General features: G+C 43.0%; 2 protein-coding genes across 3 annotated transcripts in view; both read right to left on the minus strand.

The window, feature by feature from the left end:
- Positions 1-25,172, minus strand: part of LOC137039953 (uncharacterized) — a 65,866-nt gene that overhangs the window by 1,794 nt on the left and 38,900 nt on the right. The window contains exon 2 of the mRNA XM_067415317.1: positions 11-328. Coding sequence (XP_067271418.1) covers positions 11-308 — 298 coding nt within the window. The 5' untranslated portion in view covers positions 309-328. The remainder of the gene's footprint in view (positions 1-10; positions 329-25,172) is intronic.
- Positions 14,901-25,172, minus strand: part of LOC137039950 (uncharacterized) — a 36,321-nt gene continuing 26,049 nt past the window's right edge. The window contains exons 4-8 of one of the 2 annotated variants that reach the window (XM_067415309.1): positions 16,422-16,736; positions 15,927-16,238; positions 15,473-15,778; positions 15,105-15,242; positions 14,901-15,021 (exon numbers count right to left, since the gene is read on the minus strand). In XM_067415309.1, coding sequence (XP_067271410.1) covers positions 14,993-15,021; positions 15,105-15,242; positions 15,473-15,778; positions 15,927-16,238; positions 16,422-16,736 — 1,100 coding nt within the window. In that variant the 3' untranslated portion in view covers positions 14,901-14,992. Of the gene's footprint in view, positions 15,022-15,104; positions 15,243-15,472; positions 15,779-15,926; positions 16,239-16,421; positions 16,737-25,172 lie in introns of those variants that run through there. The other variant, XM_067415311.1, reaches the window with a different exon arrangement.

Below are 25,172 nucleotides of genomic sequence, written 5' to 3' on the forward strand. Positions count from 1 at the left end.
TTCAACTCACCATAGACAGCAAGAATGAAAAAGGTGCTCATATTGAAGATATTTAGTACGTAAATGCCCGTATGTTCAGGTCTGGTGTCTGTGATGGTCAGAGATCCAGTTTGATTGTCCAGCTTCAGTCTGTCTCTGAATCTCCCATCAAGAACATCATCATATACAGAGAAGCTGTCGGCCGTTACATTGATTTCAGCGATTAAAGTGTTTCCAAATCTCCACTGAATCAGATCATCATCCTTCAGTTCAGTGAGACCAGAGTCTAGAGTCACTGAATCTCCCTCCTTCACAACCACTGATTTCATTTCATCATCACCAAACGCACCTGAAGAACAGAATTTGTCACAGATTCAGTATAATACATTTATTATTAATTTAACAAAGCCTTCACTAACATTAGTTCTAGATTAAAGTATTTGAATAATGTTTTTCATAAACACTTTTATATCAATAATTATATTGGTGTCATGCGGAAATGAAAACTCTTATGGTTGGAAAAGATTGCTGACTGATGAAACAAATAACAGAGAGTATTGAGAAAAAGAGGGGGAACTACTCTATCGCTACTAGACCACACTGAACATAGAGCTCTCCTCAGTTTAACCAATAAGCTATAGCTCAAAAACTAAAAGAAGCAACTGAAGACATAAAAACGCATTTAAAACTCACCGATCAGATGCCAAAAACACAACCAGAGCAAAACTTTGAGAAACATTCTCTTCATCGGGTCACTGAAAAACCTTAAAATGTCTGAAAACACACAGATTGATCTGAAACACAAACCAACTGATGCTGTGTGTGTTTGTGATCCTCCCTAAAGACTGACTCTCTGTCACAGATTATTGTCAAAGCCATTTCCTGTAAATCAGGAAGTCATGAAAGAGTGACATATTGGATTAGATTATCTGTATCTACTAATGTTGATGATCAGATGCCAATCTGCATAAGTCATCAATGAAGTATGATAATGCTAATGTTTAATTTCATAATCAACTGTTGATGGATTTATTTTACTAAACTGTAACACTGTTTTGTGGATTGAAAGATTGTGAGCTTCTTATAAACAGGAGAGAAAATGAAGAATCGCTTCAACCACATACTGCTGATAGACTCATTCATCTAATAATAGACACTGATGCAGAAGCTGTTTGTCCACCAACAGATGAAACCATATTCAATGTGGATAAATCAGACCACAGCAGGTTTAACTTTGACTCACATACCAAGCTGCTCACGCTTCACTGCACACAATGACGTCCATATTTTTTTGCCATGTTGCTACAGTATAATACATTCAAACAGTGTAGGTTAATATATATATATATAAATATTTTTTTTTTCTTTTCTTTTTTTTTTCTTAATGACTAGTTTATTTTGGGCTATGTTTTGACGCCTATTCACTGACAGCCCAAATTTTTCCTTGGTTTATACGTCAGGGCTGTGTTTGTATGGCTATTAAACGTTGATTGCTGGGTCAAATTAAATGTAGAATAGGCAATTTGAGAGCAACTAGCAATAGCAAGTTAGCTTTAAAAGCATGAGATCTCCCCTTCCCTTCAGAGTTCTCTCAAAAGCCACGCCTCCTTCAAAACACATGAACCCACACACATGGCCAGAGTAGAGACTACAAAGCGTCACGAGAGACGGGCTCATGTCTCAAAGCACATGACATTACAATAATAAGGAACAAACAACTTAACCCTCTAAGCCCTGAGCTGTTTTTGGCCTTGGAGGTGTTTTGACATTCCCAGACATTTGAGCTTATTTCTGTTATTTGTAACATTTCCATGGCTAAAGTTAGCCTGACAAGCCAGACCCACATCAACTGGAAACTCACCATTGGCAGGGCTCAATCAGAAGGGCGGCACGCGATAGGATAGCGCTACAACCAACCAGAGCAACAAAGAAGGTGAAGTGGCGCTAGTTGATAGATTAAACTTTCGCAGTATCCGGTCGGCAAAACTCAGAACTCATCTTCCTTTCTAAAGAATGACTTTGGTGTCGTTCTTTGTTATTTTCTCAAAGAAAAGCTTAACTCCAAGTCTTCCAGTCGTGGCCAAAGCCGATTCGAAAGGCCGCTGTTTGCCAGCTTCTTTGTATTTAGGTAGCACGCCGAATCATGGCAAATCTGCCGTTATTATGTTAAGCCCGCCCACCGACTCTATACACAATGTGATTGGCCTGACCAGAGTTCGGTTTTTCTAGCTCTTAAGCCGACAAAGAGTTGCTAGACTACCCTGGCTGCAAATTATATTTGCTGACGCTAGGGTGCGTCTAGATTTCTAGGCTAGGCTAAAGTCTGATTACACTGTATTCAGCACAAACTCTGCTACGATAATATGTGAGCAGCGTGTGTAAAAGTTTGAAGTTTTGAGAAAATTGACTTTTGGAAACTGGATCACATATATAATTTTTGCTTCAAGACAATGTCTCTTGAATGTTGTCGCTGGACTCTTGAATTATCATGAATATTCATGTTTTTCACACCTGAGAAAGACTAAGACACTCTCACAATGGCCCTTTAAGCTGAAGGGGACTGTGAGGGAAATAGAACAAAGAATGTGAACATTACAAGGGACATAAAGTGGGACAAAAATAAGGGACAATCGTGGTTCTTTATAAGGGACACTCAAAATGTTTGTACTGTAGCTACCACACAGTGCATGTCATTTCAGTGTCTGCAGTTAAGTGTGTGCATAAAAGGCTCTCGGATATAAACACATCTGATTTGCTCAACCTATTAATGCACAATTTAATCCTAAAAAAGAATATTACCATTAAAGAAATTAATGTCAATTGTTACACACAAATGAACTAAAGCTTTTTTTTTTTCTCTATCCATCATTGTGTTAAACCCGCCAATAGTGTGCCAGGTGGATAAACCAGTCTGTGATTGGTTCCTGCAGTGTGACAGAAGCAGTAGAAATGAATGTACAGGTTTCCAGACTGAGTTGCAGGGTGAAATCAAATCGCTGGCAAATCAGGCTGTATATCATGCTAATTCATTACACACAGATTGATACATTTCAAATGTTTATTTCTTTTAATTTTGATGATTATAACTGACAGCTAAGGACAATCCCAAATTATTGTATTACAGTATCTCAGAAAATTAGAATATTACTTAAGACCAATACAAAGAAAGGATTTTTAGAAATCTTGGCCAACTGAAAAGTATGAACATGAAAAGTATGAGCATGTACAGCACTCAACACTTAGTTGTGGCTCCTTTTGCCTGAATTACTGCAGCACTGCGGTGTGGCATGGAGTCGATCAGTCTGTGGCTCGGCTCAGGTGTTATGAGAGCCCAGGTTGCTGCATTGTTGGCTCTGGCATATCGCATCTTCCTCTTCACAACACCCCATAGATTTTCTATGGGGTAAAGGTCAGGCGAGTTTGCTGGCCAATTAAGAACAGGGATACCATGGTCCTTAAACCAGGTAATGGTTGCTTTTGCACTGTGCAGGTGTCAAGTCCTGTTGGAAAATGAAATCTGTATCTCCATAAAGTCTGTCAGCAGCAGGAAGCATGAAGTGCTCTAAAACTTCCTGATATACAGCTATGTTGACCATGGACCTCAGAAAACACAGTGGACCATCACCAGCAGATGACATGGCACCCCAAACCATCACTGACAGTGGAAACTTTACACTGGACCTCATGCAGCGTGGATTGTGTGCCTCTCCTCTCTTCCTCCAGACTCAGGGACCCTAATTTCCAAAGGAAATGCAAAATTTACTTTCATCAGAGAACATATCTGTGGCAAGGGGGGCGTGGTTCAGCGAGGTCTGCAGCGGGAGAGAGAGCCCCGGGACGAGCGGTAAGTGAGTGGGTTGGACGCAGATTGATAACACTTGTATCTTGTTCCAGTAATGGGCGTGGAGAGAGGATAAAACGCCTGGGGAAACGGAAGCAGGGGAGAGAGAGAGGGACTGCTGACGCTCCACCCCTGAGACCCTGAGTCAACCGGAAACGGATGTTGAGACCGCAACCCGGAAGTGATCTGAGCTAGAGACTGAGAAAGACACACGCTGAAGTGTGCACATTGTTTTGAGTTATTTACAAATAAAGAAAGCGTCAGCAGTCACGCCGACCCCTTGTCCTCTTCCTTCCACATACGAACATTACTACAATATCTTTGGACCACTCAGCAGTCCTTTTTGTCTTTAGCCCAGGCGAGACGCTTCTGACGCTGTCTATTGTTCAAGAGTGGCTTGACACAAGGAATGCGAGCTGAAACACATGTCTTGCATACGTCTGTGTGCAGTGGTTCTTGAAGCACTGACTCCAGCTGCAGTCCACTCTTTGTGAATCTCCCACACATTTTTGAATGGGTTTTGTTTCACAATGCTCTCCAGGCTCCTGTTATCTCTATATTGCTTGTACACTTTTTTTTTTTTTTTTTACCACATCTTTTCCTTCCCTTCACCTCTGTATTAATGTGCTTGGACACAGAGCTCTGTGAACAGCCAGCTTATTTTTCAATGACCTTTTGTGTCTTGCCCTCCTTGTGCAAGGTGTCAATGGTCATCTTTTGGACTACTGTCAAGTCAGCAGTCTTCCCCATGATTGTGTCGCCTACAGAGCTAGACTGAGAGAACATTTAAAGGCCTTTGGAGGTGTTTTGAGTTAATTAGCTGATTCGAGTGTGGCACCAGGTGTCTTCAATAGTGAACTTTTTCACAATAATCTAATTTTCTGAGATACTGAATTTGGGATTTTCCTTAGTTGTCAGTAATAATCATCAAAATGATGAATAAAATAATTAAACATTTGAAATATATCAGTCTGTGTGTAATGTATTAATATAATATACATGTTTCATTTTTTGAATACAATTAGTGAAATAAATAAACTTTTTGATGATATTCTAATTATATGACCAGCACCTGTATATAATACAAAAATGTCACAGTGCATAAGAATGGTTCCTGTTTTCATTCGAGTTCCATCAGATGAGGCATTGAATCTAAGAACATTCTCTGGTAACACTTTAGAATACTGTTTCTTTCTTAATGCATAACTAATAAAGAGTTACTGCAGAACTAATGAATAATTCTTCATTAACACTCAAGTCACTAATATTAACTACTAAGGAATGAGTGTTAACTAATCAATATGTAATAGCATTTTTTAATTGTGTTAAGTATCAATTAGTTAATCAGTAACTATTCAATTCAGTCATGCCTCCTTAAGAACTACTATTAAGTAACTACTAATTCAGCTTCATAAGGAATAACTATTAAGTAACTACTAATTAACAGTGATGCACAGTATCAGATAGAGGCCCTTTCTTCTTCTTTAGTACTAATGTTGTTAGATAAATGTACTACTGTTATGTGTACTATTATGTAAATATTCATTTACATTCACTGGCAAATGTGCCGATTAATGTTTCTGTCTGCGTGTGTCCCCATGCTATAATGTTGCAGTTCTTGCAGCATTAAATCAGAGAAAACAATTCTAGTGAAAGAGTACACAGATTCACGAGTGCACATGCAGAGTGCACAAAATGTGAGCGCACACGCAATTTCTGTGAGTCCAGTTTTGTGCGAGAGAATGGATTGAGATTCCGCTTGTAAGCAGAGATCCGTTGCTTGTAAACTTGATGTGCTCTCGTGGTACAATATTAATACTACATTAATGAGGATGTTGATGATTTTTTTTAATTTTTTTTTTTATGTAAGTATTCTCTGCAACCAAAAGTTCAGGACGGAACCCCATCCCCAATCTAAGTGCCAACATGGCTCAGGCATTTTATGTTTATGTGATACCAAATGATTTCTGTATTTAAGGCAATGACTGAGGGGAAAATGAGAATACAGGGAACCTATGAGTCATTAAAAAAGAATTACCAAATAGTTCTCAAGTAGTTACTTAGAACCTGGAACAGTATTCTAAAGTGAAAACAAAAGAAACCCATTCATAATTAATGAAGAATTACCAAATAGTTCTTACGGAGTTACTTAGAACCTGGAACAGTATTCTAAAGTGAAAACATAAGAAACCCATTCATAATTAATGAAGAATTACCAAATAGTTAATAGTTAAATAATTAAGCCTAACTACCATTAGTACAGTACTAATAAAGGAAATTTGACCCTCTATTCTAAAGTGAAAGTTTTATCCTCATTAATAATGGCACTTATTGAAAGATATTTAAGTTTATTGACCAGAATAAGTCAATAATTAAGCCTAACTACCATTAATACAGTACTAATAAAGGCAATTTGACCCTCTATTCTAAAGTGAAAGTTTTATCCTCAATTATGGTAGTAATTTATATATTTATATATATTTTTATAAGTTAATAAGCAGCTTCTACAGCCACAAAACATATTTTTTGTCTATTTGGATAAATAGTGAAAGGTACAACATGAACGTATTGGCAACATTTAAACAAAGGTGTTTTTACCTCAAAATACATAAAATATATTTTATATCATAAAAATTTACAATTTTCCTTTTACCATTTTATAGATACATGTTACTTCCCTAAACACAAACATAGCAATTTAACAGAGACTAAAAATGACAATACAACTTTCTGGGTTAATGGGCAATATAGCATTACAATTATATTTTGAGCCCCTAATGTCACTCAAACCTCTAAACCTACACATAACCATTTAAAAAAAATGAAAATATATAGAGAAAAAACATAACTAAAAGAAGTGTAATCATAATTACAATGGCCAGAAATGAAATTTTATTGTGAAAATGTCAAAAGCGGTACCAATAGTAGTCTGAGTGACGATGTGTTGCAGTCGCAGTCCTCTCTGGCGATATAGCTTTGTATGAGGTAATGTTACAGAGAATTTAAGTTATTTAATTTAAACTTAATCCCACTATTTGAAGGCTCGCGCGTTTCTCACAAGGGGGTAATCTAGCGCTCGGAAAGCGTTCCACCCCTAGGGGCTGCCATTGCTAACCAAGCCATCACCTGCTGTTAGCATCCCATTGACTCCCATTCATTTTTGAGTCACTTTGACAGTGAATAACTTTACATCAGAGACGTTTAAAGACTCCATTTGTCCATTGTTTATTTCTAAAGAAACACGACAATGTATAAAAGGCTCCATTACCTTGTATCTTACACTATCGCCCCGCAGAAGCTGTTTTTGTAAAAATAGGCTAACGATTGCGTCATAACCAACGCGACCCTGTCGCACAGTTGAGAAATTACTGTATAGACCTGAGGAGACGCTCACAGGCAATCTTTTACTGTCTATGAGAAAGTCGGGGGTACGTGGAGACAAAGTCTGATAAATTCAAGGAGGAAGAATGGGGAGAAGCCCATAGTGAGCCAAAAGCAACGGGAGAAAATATTTAAACAACGTGATTCAGCTTTCCCTTTCCACATCTACTAGAAGACCTACAGCTGTCAGACAGGAGGCTCACGTCACATCTACGTCCTCACGCTCAGTCTGAGCCTGCGCAGTTCGCTCAGCCATCAGGAAGTGAGTGCCCCTAGGTTGACTTCATTATTTCGCCGTTGACGGCAATGGGATCGCTCGGTCCATTTCTTTTACTGTCTATGGTTTCTCATTCACCACAGACTAAAAACTAAAACACGGCTGGTCGCAATCTGTGACGAAGCAGGCGAGAGCCAATGAGCGTTTGATATCACTGCCGTAAAACGCAATGTTTGAATTCCCAACGAGCGCAGGATTTGTTTGCGGTTGCTGTTGAAGAGAAAGATGGAGCGCGGGATTTGTTTACGGTCGCTGTTGAAGAGAAAGATGGAGCGCGGGATTTGTTTACGGTCGCTGCTAAAGAGAAAGATGGTGAACGTGTTGTGTTCTGTGGAATTGCACTAGAGGGCACTAGTGAGGAAAGAGATTGAGCTGGGAGAAGAAGAAGGGAAGAAGTGCGAGATGCTCATGGTTCACATGAGTTCGTGGAGGAATGTGTAATAAAGAAGTTAAATCATTCTACTTACCTCGTCTTTCTACTGATGCCTTACCAACTGTTACTAAATACAACAATTGGCGACGATGGCGAGTCTTCCCACACCTGCTCCGTTCCTGCCGTGTGCTTTCGATCCACCGATACCCTTCTGCACGTGGAAACGAATCTTCGAGAACTACATGCTGGCTATTAACGCGTCAGGAGATTCCTGGACAACCGCCCGAAAACGCGCAGTTCTTTTACATTGCTTGGGGACAGAAGGACAACGTATTTTCTACACCTTACAAAATACGGGTACAACTTATGACGACGCAATGTCCGCTTTGGAAGCACATTTCATCCGGAAAGTCAACGTAGTTGTTGCACGTCACCAGTTCAGACAGAGAGCTCAACGCGCGGATGAAACGATTGCACAGTACACTTCGGCGTTACGAGAATTGGCAGTCGATTGTGCTTATGGTACAGTAGAGGAAGAAATGATCCGGGATCAGCTCATTGAAAAAGCGTACGCTACAACAGTGCGCGAGAAACTTCTACTGGATCAGCCCGCGTCGTTGGAGGCTGCTGTAACTGTTGCATGCCAGATCGAGCAAGCCTTACACAACGCGAATTTACTTCGAGATATTGCTCCGGTACAGGCGGTGAGTTCAAAGACTTCTCATTACCGATCTACTACAAAAGACAAATCTAAAAATAAACCGAGTAAGCCTACTGCGTCACAGCGTACGTGCTATAGATGTGGCTCTAATAAGCACTTGGCAAATGCATCGGATTGTCCAGCATCTAAAGCTAAATGCAATTCATGTGGCAAAACAGGACATTTTGCGAAAGTATGCCGTTCGACAACATCCATTCGTGCAGTTCTGCCAGAAGTACAAATATGCAATATGAACTGTGTAAACTCTGTTGATAGAATTAAGTGTTGTGTGCACATTTCTACTGACACAGGCCAGTCTATGGAGACCGAGTTTGTCGTGGATACAGGCTCTGCAGTTTCGATTCTGCCTGAGACTTTGTACAGGCATCATTTCAGTACATCTTCACTGTCTGCGCCAAGTGTTCAATTGGTCACATACATGAGAGGACACATTCCAGTCCTAGGATGTCTCACAGCTAATGTGTCATTACATGGAGCATCTGCTACCGTTCCACTATACATTGTGAAAAACGGAACTGCCTTATTAGGCATGGACGTCCTTAAAGCACTGAAATGTACAATTAACCATGACTGTACTTTTACTGTTTCTAGTACCTCTGCTTCAGTTCACAGTGTTGCAAATGCTGAGCCTGTGGGGTGTGTGAAAGGCTTTATGCACAAGGTCAAAACCCGTGAGGATGCAGTGCCAGTTCAACAAAAACTCCGGCGACTTCCCTTTTCTGTGCGTAATACAGTTTCAGAAGAACTACAATCCCTGTTGAATCAAGGTATTATTGAGCGAATCGATGCTTCCCCCTGGGTTTCGCCAATAGTAGTCACTGCAAAGAAAGGAGGAAAAATTAGACTTTGTGTTGATCTTCGTGAACCGAATAAAGCACTAATAGTTGATACACATCCATTACCCCACATGGATGAGCTGTTGAGTGAGTTAAGGGGTGCAGCTGTATTTTCGACTATTGATCTAGCATGCGCGTACCATCAACTACCTTTACATGCCGACAGCCGTGACCTCACTGCCTTCATCACGCATGAGGGTCTTTTCAGATTCTGTCGTGTTCCTTACGGATTAGCTTCGGCTCCTTCAGCATTCCAAAAATGATGGAGATGGTGCTAAAAGGCGTTCCGGGCGTGAGAAACTATCTGGACGATATAATAGTGTACGCTGCTTCACAGATTGAACATGACAAAACTCTTCACACTGTCATGCAGAAACTGACAGAGGCTGGTCTGACACTGAACATGCAGAAATGCACATTCAACCAAACTTCCCTCAAATTCCTGGGTCATGTGATCTCAAAGGAAGGAATTTTACCAGACACTGCACACATCGAAGCTATTGTCGATGCCCCTACCCCACACGACATCTCTTCTCTTCGTTCATTCCTTGGATTGATCTCGTGGTACAGTAAATTCTTCCCAAACTTTGCCACGGAGGTGGAACCGTTACGTGCTCTTCTGAGAAATGCTCCTGAAGCTGTGTTTAAATGGACTACAGAAGCGGACCGTTGTTTTAACAAATTGAAAGCTGTGCTAGTGGAGAGCCCAGTGCTTGCACTCTTTGATCCTTTACTTCCTACGATAGTGTCTACTGACGCGTCGGACTATGGCCTTGGGGGAGTACTGACACAACTCCATGCAGATGGTGTAAAACGCACGGTTGCTTTTGCTTCACGTACGCTTAGCGCGGCTGAGAGAAAATACTCCACAGTCGAAAAAGAGGCTTTAGCTTGCGTGTTTGCTGTTGAGAAATGGCGCCCATACTTATGGGGTCATCACTTTACATTACGTACGGATCACAAAGCATTAACTACCTTGCTGGCTTCAAAAGGAATTGGACGTGCTGGAATGAGAGTAGCCAGATGGTCAGCCCGGTTGCTGTGTTTTTCGTATGACATTGAATACCGCCCTGGTGCTCAAAACCAGGCTGCAGATTGCTTATCAAGAATACCCTTACCAGTGACGACCGAACACACAGAAGAACCAGAAATGGTTGCCGCAGTCCTTCCAGGTTTACATTCTGTGTCCATTGAGGATTTTACAAAGGAGTCCGAATCTTGTCCTGAGCTGGGTGTACTTAGAACGCAAATACTGAATGGCTGGCCACGCAACAAGAAGGATGTAGATTCAGCTCCATCATCTTTTTTTTTCATTCGTGATGAACTGTCAGTATACAACGGATTGATCATGCGAGGTGAACACCGTGTCGTTGTTCCTGTTTCTCTTCGTTCAACCCTGGTGAAGCTGGCTCACGAAACACACCAAGGGTTGGTCAGGACCAAACAAAGGTTACGTGAACTGTACTGGTGGCCAAAAATGGATTCGTTGGTTCACTCAGTGATTTCAACCTGCCTTACTTGTCAACTCAATGACAAATCTGCAAAAACTGCTCCGGCTCCGTTACAACCAGTTGATTTGCCGGATGGACCTTGGCAAAAACTGGGTCTTGATATTGTCGGGCCTTTCGAACATGCTGCATCAGGTTGTCGTTTCGCAATTTCATTGGTGGACTATTACAGCAAATGGCCAGAAGTTGCTTTTTCTTCACATGTCACTACTGAAGTTGTTACTTCTTTCCTACATTCTGTGTTTGCACGAGAAGGAAACCCTTTGTTTGTTGTTACGGACAATGGACCTAAGTTCCTCTCTGCAGCCTTTTCAGATTTTCTTTCTGAACGTGGTATCAAACACCTACGTACAAGTGTGTATCATCCACAAGGAAATGGGGCAGTTGAACGCTGGAACAGAGTACTGAAAGAGTGTATCTTATCTGCGGAACAAATGGGAAAAGCTTGGAGACCGTCAGTAGTTGAGTTTCTTCAGAGTTACTGTGCTACTCCTCACGCTACTACTGGTGTATCTCCATCTGAACTTTTGCATAACCGGAAAATGAGAACGAAGGTAGACATTTTTCCTGTGAAGGAGAAGAGTGTCAAATGTGCTGGTGTACGAGATGCTGTCAAGGAAAGACAGGAAAAAAGTAAGAGATATACAGACAGGAAGAGGAGAGCCAAATCGGTTTCTTTCAAGGTTGGGGAATACGTGAGAATCAGAAAGCCAGAGCACGTTCCTAAAGGAAGGCCTAAGTATACCTTACCTTTGTTGATTCGTGAGAAGATCGGGCCAAGTTCATTCTTGCTTAGCGATGGAAAGAAATGGAATGGACTGAGAATGACTAAATTTCCAGAGCAAACTGCGAAAACTGTCCAGGGAGCAAAACCGCCTGCTCAAAACTGCCCAATCACTCCCAGGAGAGAAAAGAGTCGTTAAACCACCGGTGTGGATGAAAGACTTCATAAAATAGTCAAGTCTAAAGACAAAATGATTGTGAAAACCACATGTACCTGTTCTATTGTGTTGAAATACTGGATTAAGTATTTGGAATATTTCTAATTAATGCTGGTTAGGTTAATTAAGAGATTTAGATGATCACATTTACAGTAACGCATAATGTTCTTGTATGCTAAGAAATGTTACTATTGTTATACTGATGTCTTAAAGTATATATATTGCCTTACGGGTTAAATACTGAATAAGTCACCTACTGACTTTATGTAAGGGGGGGATGTTGTGTTCTGTGGAATTGCACTAGAGGGCACTAGTGAGGAAAGAGATTGAGCTGGGAGAAGAAGAAGGGAAGAAGTGCGAGATGCTCATGGTTCACATGAGTTCGTGGAGGAATGTGTAATAAAGAAGTTAAATCATTCTACTTACCTCGTCTTTCTACTGATGCCTTACCAACTGTTACTAAATACAACAGAACGCTGGATAAAGAAGTTCCTCGTATGGATTCTAAAGATGTGGATTACACCGAACAAATTAAATTTGTGTCTTTTGTGAATTTATGTTGCGTTTTGGTGTACTTTCTAGTCATTGTGGCCCATGGCAAGCAACATAAGTATTACTTGATAAATAATGGTTAAATGATTACAGAAATCTTATTCATTTTAGGGTTTTAAGATGTAGTTTGTTTAATGTAAATCCTTTGATCTGAGTGTGCAGCAGAATGTTTATTGCTTTTAATGTTTTAAGTATTAGATTCACGTAGAACCACGCTTTACATAAAAATACACATAACTGCTAAACAATAAGAACTTATCTTTAGAATAGAGGGTCAAATTGCCTTTATTAGTACTGTATTAATGGTAGTTAGGCTTAATTATTGACTTATTCTGGTCAATAAACTTAAATATCTTTCAATAAGTGCCATTATTAATGAGGATAAAACTTTCACTTTAGAATAGAGGGTCAAATTTCCTTTATTAGTACTGTACTAATGGTAGTTAGGCTTAATTATTTAACTATTAACTATTTGGTAATTCTTCATTAATTATGAATGGGTTTCTTATGTTTTCACTTTAGAATACTGTTCCAGGTTCTAAGTAACTCCGTAAGAACTATTTGGTAATTCTTCATTAATTATGAATGGGTTTCTTTTGTTTTCACTTTAGAATACTGTTCCAGGTTCTAAGTAACTACTTGAGAACTATTTGGTAATTCTTTTTTAATGACTCATAGGTTCCCTGTATTCTCATTTTCCCCTCAGTCATTGCCTTAAATACAGAAATCATTTGGTATCACATAAACATAAAATGCCTGAGCCATGTTGGCACTTAGATTGGGGATGGGGATCCGTCCTGAACTTTTGGTTGCAGACAATACTTACATAAAAAAAAAAAAATCAACAACATCCTCATTAATGTAGTATTAATATTGTACCGCGAGAGCACATCAAGTTTACAAGCAACGAATCTCTGCTTACAAGCGGAATCTCAATCCATTCTCTCGCACAAAACTGGACTCACAGAAATTGCGTGTGCGCTCACATTTTGACCTGCATGTGCACTCGTGAATCTGTGTACTCTTTCACTAGAATTGTTTTCTCTGATTTAATGCTGCAAGAACTGCAACATTATAGTGTGGGGACCAAGCCTGCAGTGTCCCTCTCATTTACTGAAGCTTTCGCGCCTCCATCGCCCCCGGGTGGCTGGTCCCAGTATAGCCGCCCCTCTGTGTTTTCTAATGGACGCGAGGCAAACTAAATAATAAAATTACACCTTAAAACATTTTCCCCAAAGTTAGTGTATGTCACTGAAGGCAGTTATCATCACAATGATTTCATTTCAGGTGTTCGTTTTAAAAATAAGTTTAGTTTGAGTTAGTTATTTGATGCTATAAAAACGGGGGGTGTGACGTCATGATTGACAGCTGAGACTGACGGCTTCTCTGAGTGAAGTTGTCACTGAGGCACTAACGGACTTTTTTCAAAATTTTTGGGAGCAGATAAGATCTTTAGCTTTAATTTCTACATTTCCATAACTGTTTATTTCACACCAACATAATTAATTGTTCTGCATCTGCGAGAGAGTGGGCGGGCTTTTGATATGGCAGCTGTACTTCCTGCTCTACTTCCTGCGCTCTACTGCGCAACTCCGGTCCCGAAATCGCTACTGCGCAGACTCGGTCCCAAGATGTCAGCGCCATGCACCCCCGCCTGAAAGCTTCAAATATGGCAAGCGGAAACGGCTGATGTCGAGTCGTCCATATTTTTTTACGGTCTATGGTGGGGACACACACAGACAGAAACATTAATCGGCACATTTGCGAGTGAATGTAAATGAATATTTACATAATAGTACACATAACAGTAGTACTAAAGAAGAAGAAAGGGCCTCGATCTGATACTGTGCATCACTATTAATTAGTAGTTACTTAATAGTTATTCCTTATGAAGCTGAATTAGTAGTTACTTAATAGTAGTTCTTAAGGAGGCATGACTGAATTGAATAGTTACCGATTAACTAATTGATACTTAACACAATTAAAAAATGCTATTACATATTGATTAGTTAACACTCATTCCTTAGTAGTTAATATTAGTGCCTTGAGTGTTAATGAAGAATTATTCATTAGTACTGCAGTAACTCTTTATTAGTTATGCATTAAGTAAGAAACAGTATTCTAAAGTGTTACCCATTCTCTTGACGTTTTCTGGTGAAAGGATGGCATTTCATTATTTTACTTAATATTTTGGTTTTGATTTCTATTTTGTGGTAACCATTTTATAAAAGCAACCATGTATTTGAGGCATGCTGTAATGTGAATACAGTTAAAGACTATAGTTGTTTAACAACTTTCTTCAGTCATGAGGGACTTATTCACAATACATCACACTACATGCTAACAAAGTCTGTATTCCTCCAGGAGGCGCTCAACATAATAAATGCAATTAAATATGGAGAGACTCTTGAACCTCAGAGTGAGAAAACTTTATTTATAAAGGCAAGCAAATACATATGACAGATATACAGCAGTAGAAGTGAGATCTCTGTGACTTACAAAGAAATATAGCCAAAGCATTTTTATTTTTTTTATTCTGGCACTGAAAGAGGAACAGAAGCTCAAAAAACACTTGAAGATCCTTTAAAGTTCAATGGTCTGCTCAATACTTCCTGAAAGACATGAAGACATAATTTATTAAATCTCATACACATGTAAAATCAGTTTGTGAGAAATGGCATCATCAATCATGAACCTGATGTGTGAATATGAGCTTGATCTCGTTCAGCTCTTCTGGATCTGATCTCATAAACCACAAGCATGACAGTAGCCACGCCCACCAGAGCAGAGAGGACCAATCGGATCACAGCTTCAGTGGGACCATAGCAGTGGACTGAGGAATAAAAACATCAAACTGAGATCAGCTCAGTCAATAAACCCAAATATCAGCACTGACATCAACTAATATTTCTGAATAAATCTAAACAACAATTATTTTTGGTTCAGTGAGTGTTTATACTGTAATCTCAAACTATAAAATGATACAACAATTAAATTTGTAAAAAGTTAATAAAATAAGATTTTTTGAAGGACAAGTTATCAAGTCAAATTATCTCTACTCACCATAGACAGAAACACTGAATGCTTTTGATGAGAATCCTACCAAAAACATCAGTACTTGATAACGTCCAGCATGTTCAGTTGTGACGTTTGTGATGGTCAGAGATCCAGTTTGATTGTCCAGCTTCAGTCTGTCTCTGAATCTCCCATCAAGAACATCATCATATACAGAGAAGCTGTCGGCCGTTACATTGATTTCAGCGATTAAAGTGTTTCCAAACATCCACTGAATCAGATCATCATCCTTCAGTTCAGTGAGCTCAGAGTCTAGAGTGACTGAATCTCCCTCATTCACTGACTTCTCTTTCTCTGTCAAACACACAGAGAACAAAGAGAAACAGGGTTCGTCACAGATTAATAGTCTTAATTAACATTATAATGTTTACTAAATGGTTTAAAATTTACAATTAATTTTCAATTTTGTTATAAAAACAGGTGTAAAAATGTTTTTACTCACCATAGACAGTGAGATAGAAATAAATCCTCATAGAGTTGATCTGTATTTCATAACGTCCAGTATGTTCAGTTGTGGTGTTTGTGATGGTCAGAGATCCAGTTTGATTGTCCAGCTTCAGTCTGTCTCTGAATCTCCCATCAAGAACATCATCATATACAGTGAACCTGTCACCCTCTTTATTGATTTCAGCGATTAAAGTGATTTCATTATATCCTAACCGCCAATGAATCTCATCATTCATTATTTCAGTAAGATCGGAGTTTAGAGTGACTGATTCTCCCATTTTCACAGGCAATAACTTATATTCTGCATCTTCAAACACAGAACAAACAGATACAGGGTTACACACAGATTAAAATGGACATTTACAAAAGTAAATGGTTTGAATTTGAAATTAATATCAATAAACAACAAAAGTAAAATTGAGTTTGGATTAATAATTAAGTCTTTGTGCTGATTAAAATACAAAACAGGTGAAACTGATATTTAACTCACCAATGACATCGAGCTTGAAACTCTTTCTCACTTTGTTTATTTCTAGTTGATAACGTCCAGCATGTTTCATTGTGGTGTCTGTGATGGTCAGAGATCCAGTTTGTTTGTCCAGCTTCAGTCTGTCTCTGAATTTCCCATCAAGAACATCATCATATACAGTGACGCTGTTACGGCGTTTATAGATTACAGCTATTAAAGTCTTTTTATATCCAAACCACCACAGAATCACATCATCATTCTTAATTTCAGTGAGACCAGAGTCTAGAGTGACTGAATCTCCTCTGTTCACTGTCTTCTCTTCAACACCATACACACCTGAAAAAGAGTTTTTCACAGATTAAACAGTAAAATCTAGGGATGCACGACACCATTTATTTTCAGAACTGATCTGATACCCAAACTTCTGAGTATCAGCACAGTTTTGTTTAAAAATTCAATGTAGAATTTCTATAGCTCAGTGTGTTGAACTGATCATAACTTTTTTTTGTGTTAAACACAATAAACTAAATACAGACAACTTCATTATAAAGAAAAACTAAAAAAAGTAAACAGAAAAAAAAAAATCTAAACATAAAAAGAAACCATTTAGTGGGGAACTAATAAAAGTGAATAAGTGTAGCACTAAATTTGGTAAAATGTTAGATGTTGTAAAATACATTCATGATATACAAGTAATTTTGTGCCAAGCCATAGAGCGTTATCTACAGATCAAACATAGAATTACTAGCATTGAGTCTTGGAGAGAGATTCATTGTGTTGGCTGTCGTAACCGAACACAGCACACAGTTTGAAAGTTGAATGGAGAATGACTGACAGCCACAGCGGACGAAAGCATTCAAATTAACTTGAATTTAATGACATACATTAAACTATGGAATGGCTTCAGAACATTTAATATAATATAGCATCAAAAAAAATAAATCAGTTAATGTTGGTTTGATTCACTAAAATACTTTTAATAATTTAAATGTAAAGTGAATAATATTCTATAAAATTAATAATAAAAAACTACAGAAGGGTGACAAATGAAAGGAAAATATGTTTCATGGTTATTACATGTGTATGTAAGTAGATTTAATCAACTGTAAAGCATCCTGATATAAAACAATCAGTCAAAAAAATTACTGAACCATTACCTTCAATTTCAATATATTATTTATTGATAAGTAAGAACAGTCTTTGAGATAAGTCAATCAGCATTTAAAAAAAGCTATAGTTAGCTATAGTATATCGTTAGCTATAGTATAGCCTTCTCTGTCAGCGGTGACCTCTTTAAAAAAAAAAAAACGCAACTTGATCTTACAGGATTAGTTATTTACAGGCCAATCTCGAATATACCCTTTCTGTCAAAAATTTCTAGAAAAGGCAGTGTCCTCACGATTACGCTCCTTTTTAGAAAGAAATGGTATCTGTGAGGATTTCCAGTCAGGATTTAGACCATATCATAGTACTGAGACTGCTCTAATTAGAGTTACAAATTTTATACTCTTACCATCTGATCGTGGGACTCTCACTATTAGTGTTACTTGATCTTAGCTCTGCATTTGTTACTATCGACCTTAACATTCTTTTGAATAGACTCGAAAATTATGTTGGCATAAGTGTAATTGCATTGGCATGGTTTAAATCATACTTATATGACCGCTATCAGTTTGTAGCAGTAAATGAAGAGATGTCATAAAGATCACAAGTTCCCCTTCGTTCAGTAACTCCGACGTAACGTCAGTGACTGTCGAATGGGGGTTTCGCTTAGAAGCCTATCATCTCCGAGACTAGAAAACGCCCAATGGCAGTGCCAATGCCATGGGCATGCGAGATTTGCATGCGTAACTCCGCTTACCCACGTGGGTATATAAGGAAGTAGCTGGCATAATCGCATTATGTTTTAATGCTTCGGAGCCAAGGTTTACATACCTTTCACTCCTACAAGCCTTCTGAGTTATAGTCAGTTCTTCGAGACGATCAGGATCTTCCAGTCGGTGTTGGTGTACGGCGCGTTCCAGCGGTCACATACTTCCTGCCTGCGGGTCTGACGATTGGTTTCCACTTGGTGTGTGGTCCCCTGGGCGCTTCGGCATCGACTGCGAGGTTATTCCTCTCACAAAAGAGCTCACATGTGGCACGTCCTTTTCAGGATGTCTCGCCCGTGTGCTTCTGGGTGTGGCCGGTCTTTGGTGTCTTCTGATGGGCACTCGCACTGTCTGGCGTGTTTGGGCTTTCAGCACGCTCAGAGAGCGCTTGTGGATGAGTCATGTTCCCACTGCGGGAATATGGCCATCTCTGTGTTGCGGTCGAGACTCAATGATCTCCGTGCGGCCGCCGGAGTGAGAGTCCCCTATGTCACCCCCCGATCTGATGTGTCCACGGCCTCTGTGTCATCCGGTCCACGGGGCGTCTCTTCGGCTGGTGGCCAGGGTGACCTGAGGGTGATGGTTTGGAATACAGCTCCGGCACTCATGCCTCGGCCCACACCCCCCTCTGTTGCACCGGTACACGCGAGCATTGTGATGGAACCTGCGGCCTCGGTTTCGACCGCTCCGCGGGTTTCGTTCGGTGCTCCAGAGTCCTCCGAGGATGATGATTCGGCTGTGCTGCTGCCTCCGGGCGCGCCAGCATTGTCCGAGTCGGACCCAGAGCTGACAGCCATGCTTACCCGGGCGGTCGCAGCTCTTGGTCTGGAGTGGAACCCTCCACCCCGGCCAGAGCGTTCGCGGCTTGATGATTGGTTTTAGGGTGCGCCACGTCAGGACAGCCGTTCTGCTGTGCCCCCAATTCCTTTGTTCCCGGAAGTGCATGAGGAGGTTGCACACTCGTGGAGGGCCCCCGTGTCTTCTCGCAAGCATTTGGCAGCCTCTTCCGCCTTCTCCGCCCTCGATGGGGCAGCGGCTAGAGGGTACACTTGGGTCCCCCTGGTGGAGCGTTCTGTGGCGATGCAACTGTGTCCCCAGAGCGCCTCCTCCTGGCGTGGCGATCCTAAGCACCCCTCCAAAGCCTGTAGATTCACATCGTCTATGGTGTCGAAGACCTACAGAGCTGCGGGGCAATGGCAACTCTTCAGGCCTACCAGGCCAAGTTGCTGTGTGACATGCACGAGGGTGGAGCCGACCCAGGGCTCAGAGATGAGCTGCGTGCCGTGACCATGAAGGTTACCGTGTGCTCCCTGGGCCGTGTGATGTCCACATGTGTGGTCCAGGAGAGACACCTATGGATCAACCTGGCCAATATGCGGGACACAGAGCGGACTCGTTTCCTCGACGCCCCCATATCCCAGGCTGGGCTATTCGGCGGTGCAGTCGAGAGCTTCGCCCAACAGTTCTCGGCCGCCCAGAAGCAGACTGAGGCTATAAAGCACATACTGCCTCGCCGCGGAGGGCGGCCTCCTGTGGTCCCCCCCGCTCCCGCGCAGCCACAGCAGCAGCCTTCACCTGGGCCGCGCCACAGGAAGCCGCCCCAGCCCACTCCAGCCCCACAGCCCGCTAAACGCCAGGCTAAGCGGCGCTCCTGATGCGGACAGCTCAGAGATAGGCAGTTCTTTCAAGGAGACAGTAGCAGGACCGCTCCTTCCCCCCGGTGGAGGGCTGGGGGAGAATCTTTCATTCCGCTGCCGCCCCCTAGGGTGGCAGCACCCTATTATGGTTAAAGAAAGAACTGACTTACCCATCTATGAGCACCCAGAGACCGGTGACGGCAGTGTGCGCCGCCCCCGGGCCACGCCGCTCTCTTCCCTCTCTGTCGCCAGCCCCCTCTCAGAGCAGACCCCAGTGGAACTCGAGTCCTTCCCTGGTCTCCTCTGCTATGCCTCTGCTATGCCACCCGAGTCCGGGCTGGTAACACTGCCTCACTGCCCCACCGAGGGTACGCCAGTGCTACAGCTCGTCCTGCTGGGTCGCGAGCACCATCAGGCTCGGCTACGCGATTCAGTTCGCGCAAGCACCTCCCCGCTTTCGGGGTTTCCGGTTCACCATGGTGGGGACCAATGCCCCTGTCATGCGTGCGGAGATCGCTACCCTACTGGCGAAGGGCGCGATCGAGCTCATCCCTCCAGCCGATATGAAGTCCGGCTTCTACAGCCCTTACTTCATTGTACCGAAGAAATCCGGTGGGTTACGGCCAATCCTGGACCTTAGCGTCCTGAACCGATCCCTGCACAGGCTTCCGTTCAGGATGTTGACTGCGAAACGCCTTTTCGAATGCGTTCGTCCATGCGATTGTTTGCAGTGATCAACCTGAAGGACGCGTATTTCAATATGTCCATCCTTCCGCGACACAGACCGTTTCTGCGGTTTGCGTTCCAAGGGCGGGCATATCAGTATGCCGTACTCCCTTTCGGGCTAGCTCTGTCCCCTCGCGTCTTCACGAAGATTGTCGAGGCAGCCCTTGCGCCACTCAGGCAGCAAGGGGTTCACGTCCTGAACTATCTCGATGACTGGCTCATACGGGGCCACTCTCGGGACCTGGTCTGCAAACACAGAGACCTGGTTCTCCACCACTTAGCTCGTCTGGGCCTTCGGGTCAACTGGGAGAAGAGCAAACTCTGCCCCGTGCAGAGGATCTCTTTTCTCGGTATGGAGATCAATTCGGTCGCCATGTGCGCGCAGCTTACCGGTGAGCGCGCACAGTTACTGCTGACTTGCCTCCGTCAGTTAGAGAGCAAGAGTGCGGTTCCACTGAAACTGTTTCAGAGGCTCCTGGGGCATATGGCATCTGCAGCAATGGTGACGCCGCTCGGATTGCTTCATATGAGACCGCTTCAGCACTGGCTTCGCGATTGAGTCCCGAGATGGGCATGGCAGTCTGGCACGCTCCGGGTCCCAGTGACTCGGGCCTGCAGACAGACACTCACCCAGTGGTCGAACCTCAGCTTTCTACGGGGAGGTGTGCCCTTAGAACGAGTTTCCAGGCATGTTGTTGTGTCGACAGATGTGTCCACCACGGGTTGGGGTGCCATGTGCAATGGACATGCAGCCATGGGCCCCTGGACAGAGAGCCAGCACCGCCTGCATGTCAATTGCCTCGAGTTGCTGGCAGTACGGTTCGCCCTGCACCGCTTCCTAGCGTTGCTGAAGGGTCAACACGTTCTAGTGAGGTTGGACAACACGGCCGTTGTAGCGTACATCAACCACCAGGGCGGTCTACGCTCCCGCCGCATGTCCCAACTCTCCCGCCATCTCGTATTATGGAGTCAGAAGCGCCTGAGGTCCCTTCGTGCTGTCCATATCCCGGGGATCCTGAACCGTGCAGCCGACGAGCTCTCACGGACTCAGCCAATCCCTGGGGAGTGGAGACTCCATCCCCAGTCGGTCCAGCTGATCTGGGATCAGTTCGGGGACGCACAGGTAGATCTGTTTGCCTCCCACGACTCGTCCCATTGCAGCCTGTACTATTCCCTGACCGAGGGCACGCTCGGCACGGATGCACTGGCGCACAGCTGGCCGCAGGGCCTACGCAAGTATGCGTTTCCCCCAGTGAGCCTTCTTGCACGTGTTTTGTGCAAGGTCACGAAGGACAAGGAGCAGGTCATTTTGGTCACCCCGTTTTGGCACGGCCGGACCTGGTTCCCAGAACTAGTACTCCTTGCGACAGCCCCTCCCTGCCCAATTCCTCTGGGACAGGATCTCCTCTCTCAGTGACGGGGCACCCTGTGGCACCCGCTTCCAAATCTGTGGAATCTCCACATGTGACTCCTGGACGGGACGTGTCAGGTTTGAGTACCTTATCACCTACGGTGGTGGCTACCATCACTTCCGCTCGGGCCGAGTCCACAAGACAGGCCTATGCGTTGAAGTGAAACCTCTTCGTCAGTTGGTGTTCTTCTCGCCAAGAAGACCCCTGGAAATGGCCGATCGGGTCTGTGCTCTCATTTCTCCAAGAAGGGCTGGATCGAAGGCTGTCTCCTTCCACCCTGAAGGTTTATGTGGCCGCTATCGCCGCCTATCATGACCTCTTGGACAGTAAACTGGTAAGTAAGCACGACCTGGTCATCAGGTTCCTGAGGGGTGCGAGGAGACTACATCCTCCTTGTGCTCCTCTCGTACCCTCTTTGGACCTCTCAGTAGTTCTAAGTGCACTGCAGAGGGCCCCATTTGAGCCTTTGCGGTCAGTAGATGTTAAGTTCTTGTCGATGAAGACAGCGCTCCTGACCGCATTGGCCTCCATCAAGAGGGTAGGGGACCTGCAGGCATTTTCGGTTGATGAAGCGTGCCTGGAATTCGGTCCGGGTGACTCAAACGTGATCCTGAGACCTCGGCCTGGATATGTGCCCAAGGTTCCCACCAATCCGTTTAGAGACAAGGTGGTGAACCTGCAAGCGCTGTTTTTGGAGGAGGCAGCCTTGGCACTGCTCTGTCCAGTATGTGCACTCCGCTCTTACGTAGACAGGACGCAGTGTTTCAGGACCTCAGACCAGCTCTTTGTCTTTTATGGTGGAAAGCTGAAAGGGAAGGCTCTCTTAAAGCAAAGGTTGTCTCACTGGATAGTGGACACCATTGTTTTGGCTTACCAGCAGCAGGGGCGCCCATGCCCCCTTGGGGTTAGGGCACGCTCCACTCGGAGTGTGGCCTCCTCTTGGGCTTTAGCGCATGTCGCTCCGCTGACAGACATCTGCAGAGCTGCAGGCTGGGTGACACCGAACACATTCGGCAGATTTTACAATCTCCGAGTGGAGCCTGTATCCGACTATGTACTCGCCTCTACAAGTGGCCGGTAATGGATTGGCTCAGGTGTCTTCGCTTGCTCGCCATTCCACTCCACAGTCTACAATGCGATATTTTTCTCAGGTGAGCTCCCCGAGAGCCCTGAGCTCCTTCAGCACTGATGATGCAGACGCCAGTAAGTTTGCCCTTAGCCCAGACACTCGTGTCCGGCCAGGTGCCCCATGTGCATGGTTCCCCTCCGGCGACCCCCACATGTGTATTTCCACCATAAGCCTCCCTGAGCGGGTGTATTCCCTTGGCAACCTTGCCACCCTCTGGGGTTAAAAATCCACCTGTGGCTGGTACCCCAGTGTTCTCCGTATGCAGCCCCTCGAGTCATACGTGTATCCTTAAGTCCTCCCTACGGGTAGGCATTTTGGCGCATATCTCCAACTGGAATATGCCTCCCAGAGTACCTTGATATTCCTGCGTTAAGTAGAGGCCTTTGACCGTCCTATCTTGCATCAGGGCACTCTCGCTTGCGAAGACAGCCGAGTGGCGTGATTACATTGGGACCCCCATTCGTCAGTCACTGACATTACGTTGGAGTGACTGAACGAAGGGGAACGTCTCGGTTACGTATGTAACCCTCGTTCCCTGAGGAGGGAACGGAGACGTAACGACCCGCTGCCACTTCCGCTGTACCGCTGGAACGGAGTTCAACTTGGCTCCTCAGCAGGTAAAACATAATGCGATTATGCCAGCTACTTCCTTATATACCCACATGGGTAGGCGGAGTTACGCATGCAAATCTCGCATGCCCAGGCGTTTTCTAGTCTCGGAGATGATAGGCTTCTAAGCGAAACCCCCATTTGTCACGTTACGTCTCCGTTCCCTCCTCAGGGAACGAGGGTTACATACGTAATCGAGACGTTCAGTATGGAGTACCACAAGGCTCAGTGTTAGGACCGTTGTTTTTCACCCTGTACACGCTACCACTGGGAGATATCATTGGGAAGCATGGCGTTAATTTTTTACTGTTATGCTGATGATACTCGGCTCTATATCTCTTCGCACCCTGCCAAAACTTAGAAATTCACAAAATTTACAGAATGCATAGCTGATAAAAAAATTGGATGACTAGTAATTTAGTAATTCTGAAAAAGCAGTTTCTAATTAATAACCTATAAAACTGTCTAACACTCGATGGCTGCTCTGTGAATTCTTTGTTGTCTGTCAGGAACCTGGGTGTGCTCTGATATCAACCTTTCATTTGAAATTCGCGTGTCTAACATCTGTAAAACCACATTCTTCCATCTTAAAAATATATCTAAATTATGACATATGTTCTCAAAGACAAATGGGGAACAGTTCATGTATGCATGAGCTCAAGGCTAGATTATTGGAATGATCTACTGGGTGGTTGCCGTGCTCGCTTAATAAACAAACGCCAGCTGGTCCAAAACGTAGAAGCTAGAGTTCTTGCTGGAACCAGGAAGTATGACCATAACAGACCTCTGTCAACACTGCATTGGTTCCCTATTAACCCTCAAAGACTAAGACAGCCACCCGCGACAAAAAATTAGTAAACTAAACTATCGTTCTAAAAGGTTTAATAACTTTAAAAACCGCTAATCCAATCTGTATGCTGTAAAATGCATGGTAAAGAGGAGAATCACTTTTGCCGAAATTGATCAATACAGAGGCTCTGTAGTGAGTGTGGATGCGTCATCAAAATCTGTAGCATTGATTCGTCAAGAAAACGCATGCGAGTTGTTCCCCTGAGCCAAACAGAAACGATTGTTGATCATTAGTCTCAAGTATATCAAGTAGGTATATTTCTCTATTTGTATGTAGTTTGTGTTTTACATCATTTTCACTCAGTACATTTCCCTCAATTTGTATTTGAGAAAATTATCTACACCATTTGTTCAATATACACTCAGTATGTTGTATTGGACAGTATTTCACACCTTTTTACACCCTTTGTTTGTAGCCTATCTGTTCATGTTCAAATGATAATATATTTATCTGAAGATTTTTTTTGCTTCAGTGTTCTGTTATTATATAACAATATTTCTATTTACTTTACTCCCTGAACTTTTTGGGACACATCAAC

The sequence above is a fragment of the Pseudorasbora parva genome, chromosome 14 (genome assembly GCF_024679245.1).
Source record: "Pseudorasbora parva isolate DD20220531a chromosome 14, ASM2467924v1, whole genome shotgun sequence".
NCBI lineage: Eukaryota > Metazoa > Chordata > Actinopteri > Cypriniformes > Gobionidae > Pseudorasbora > Pseudorasbora parva.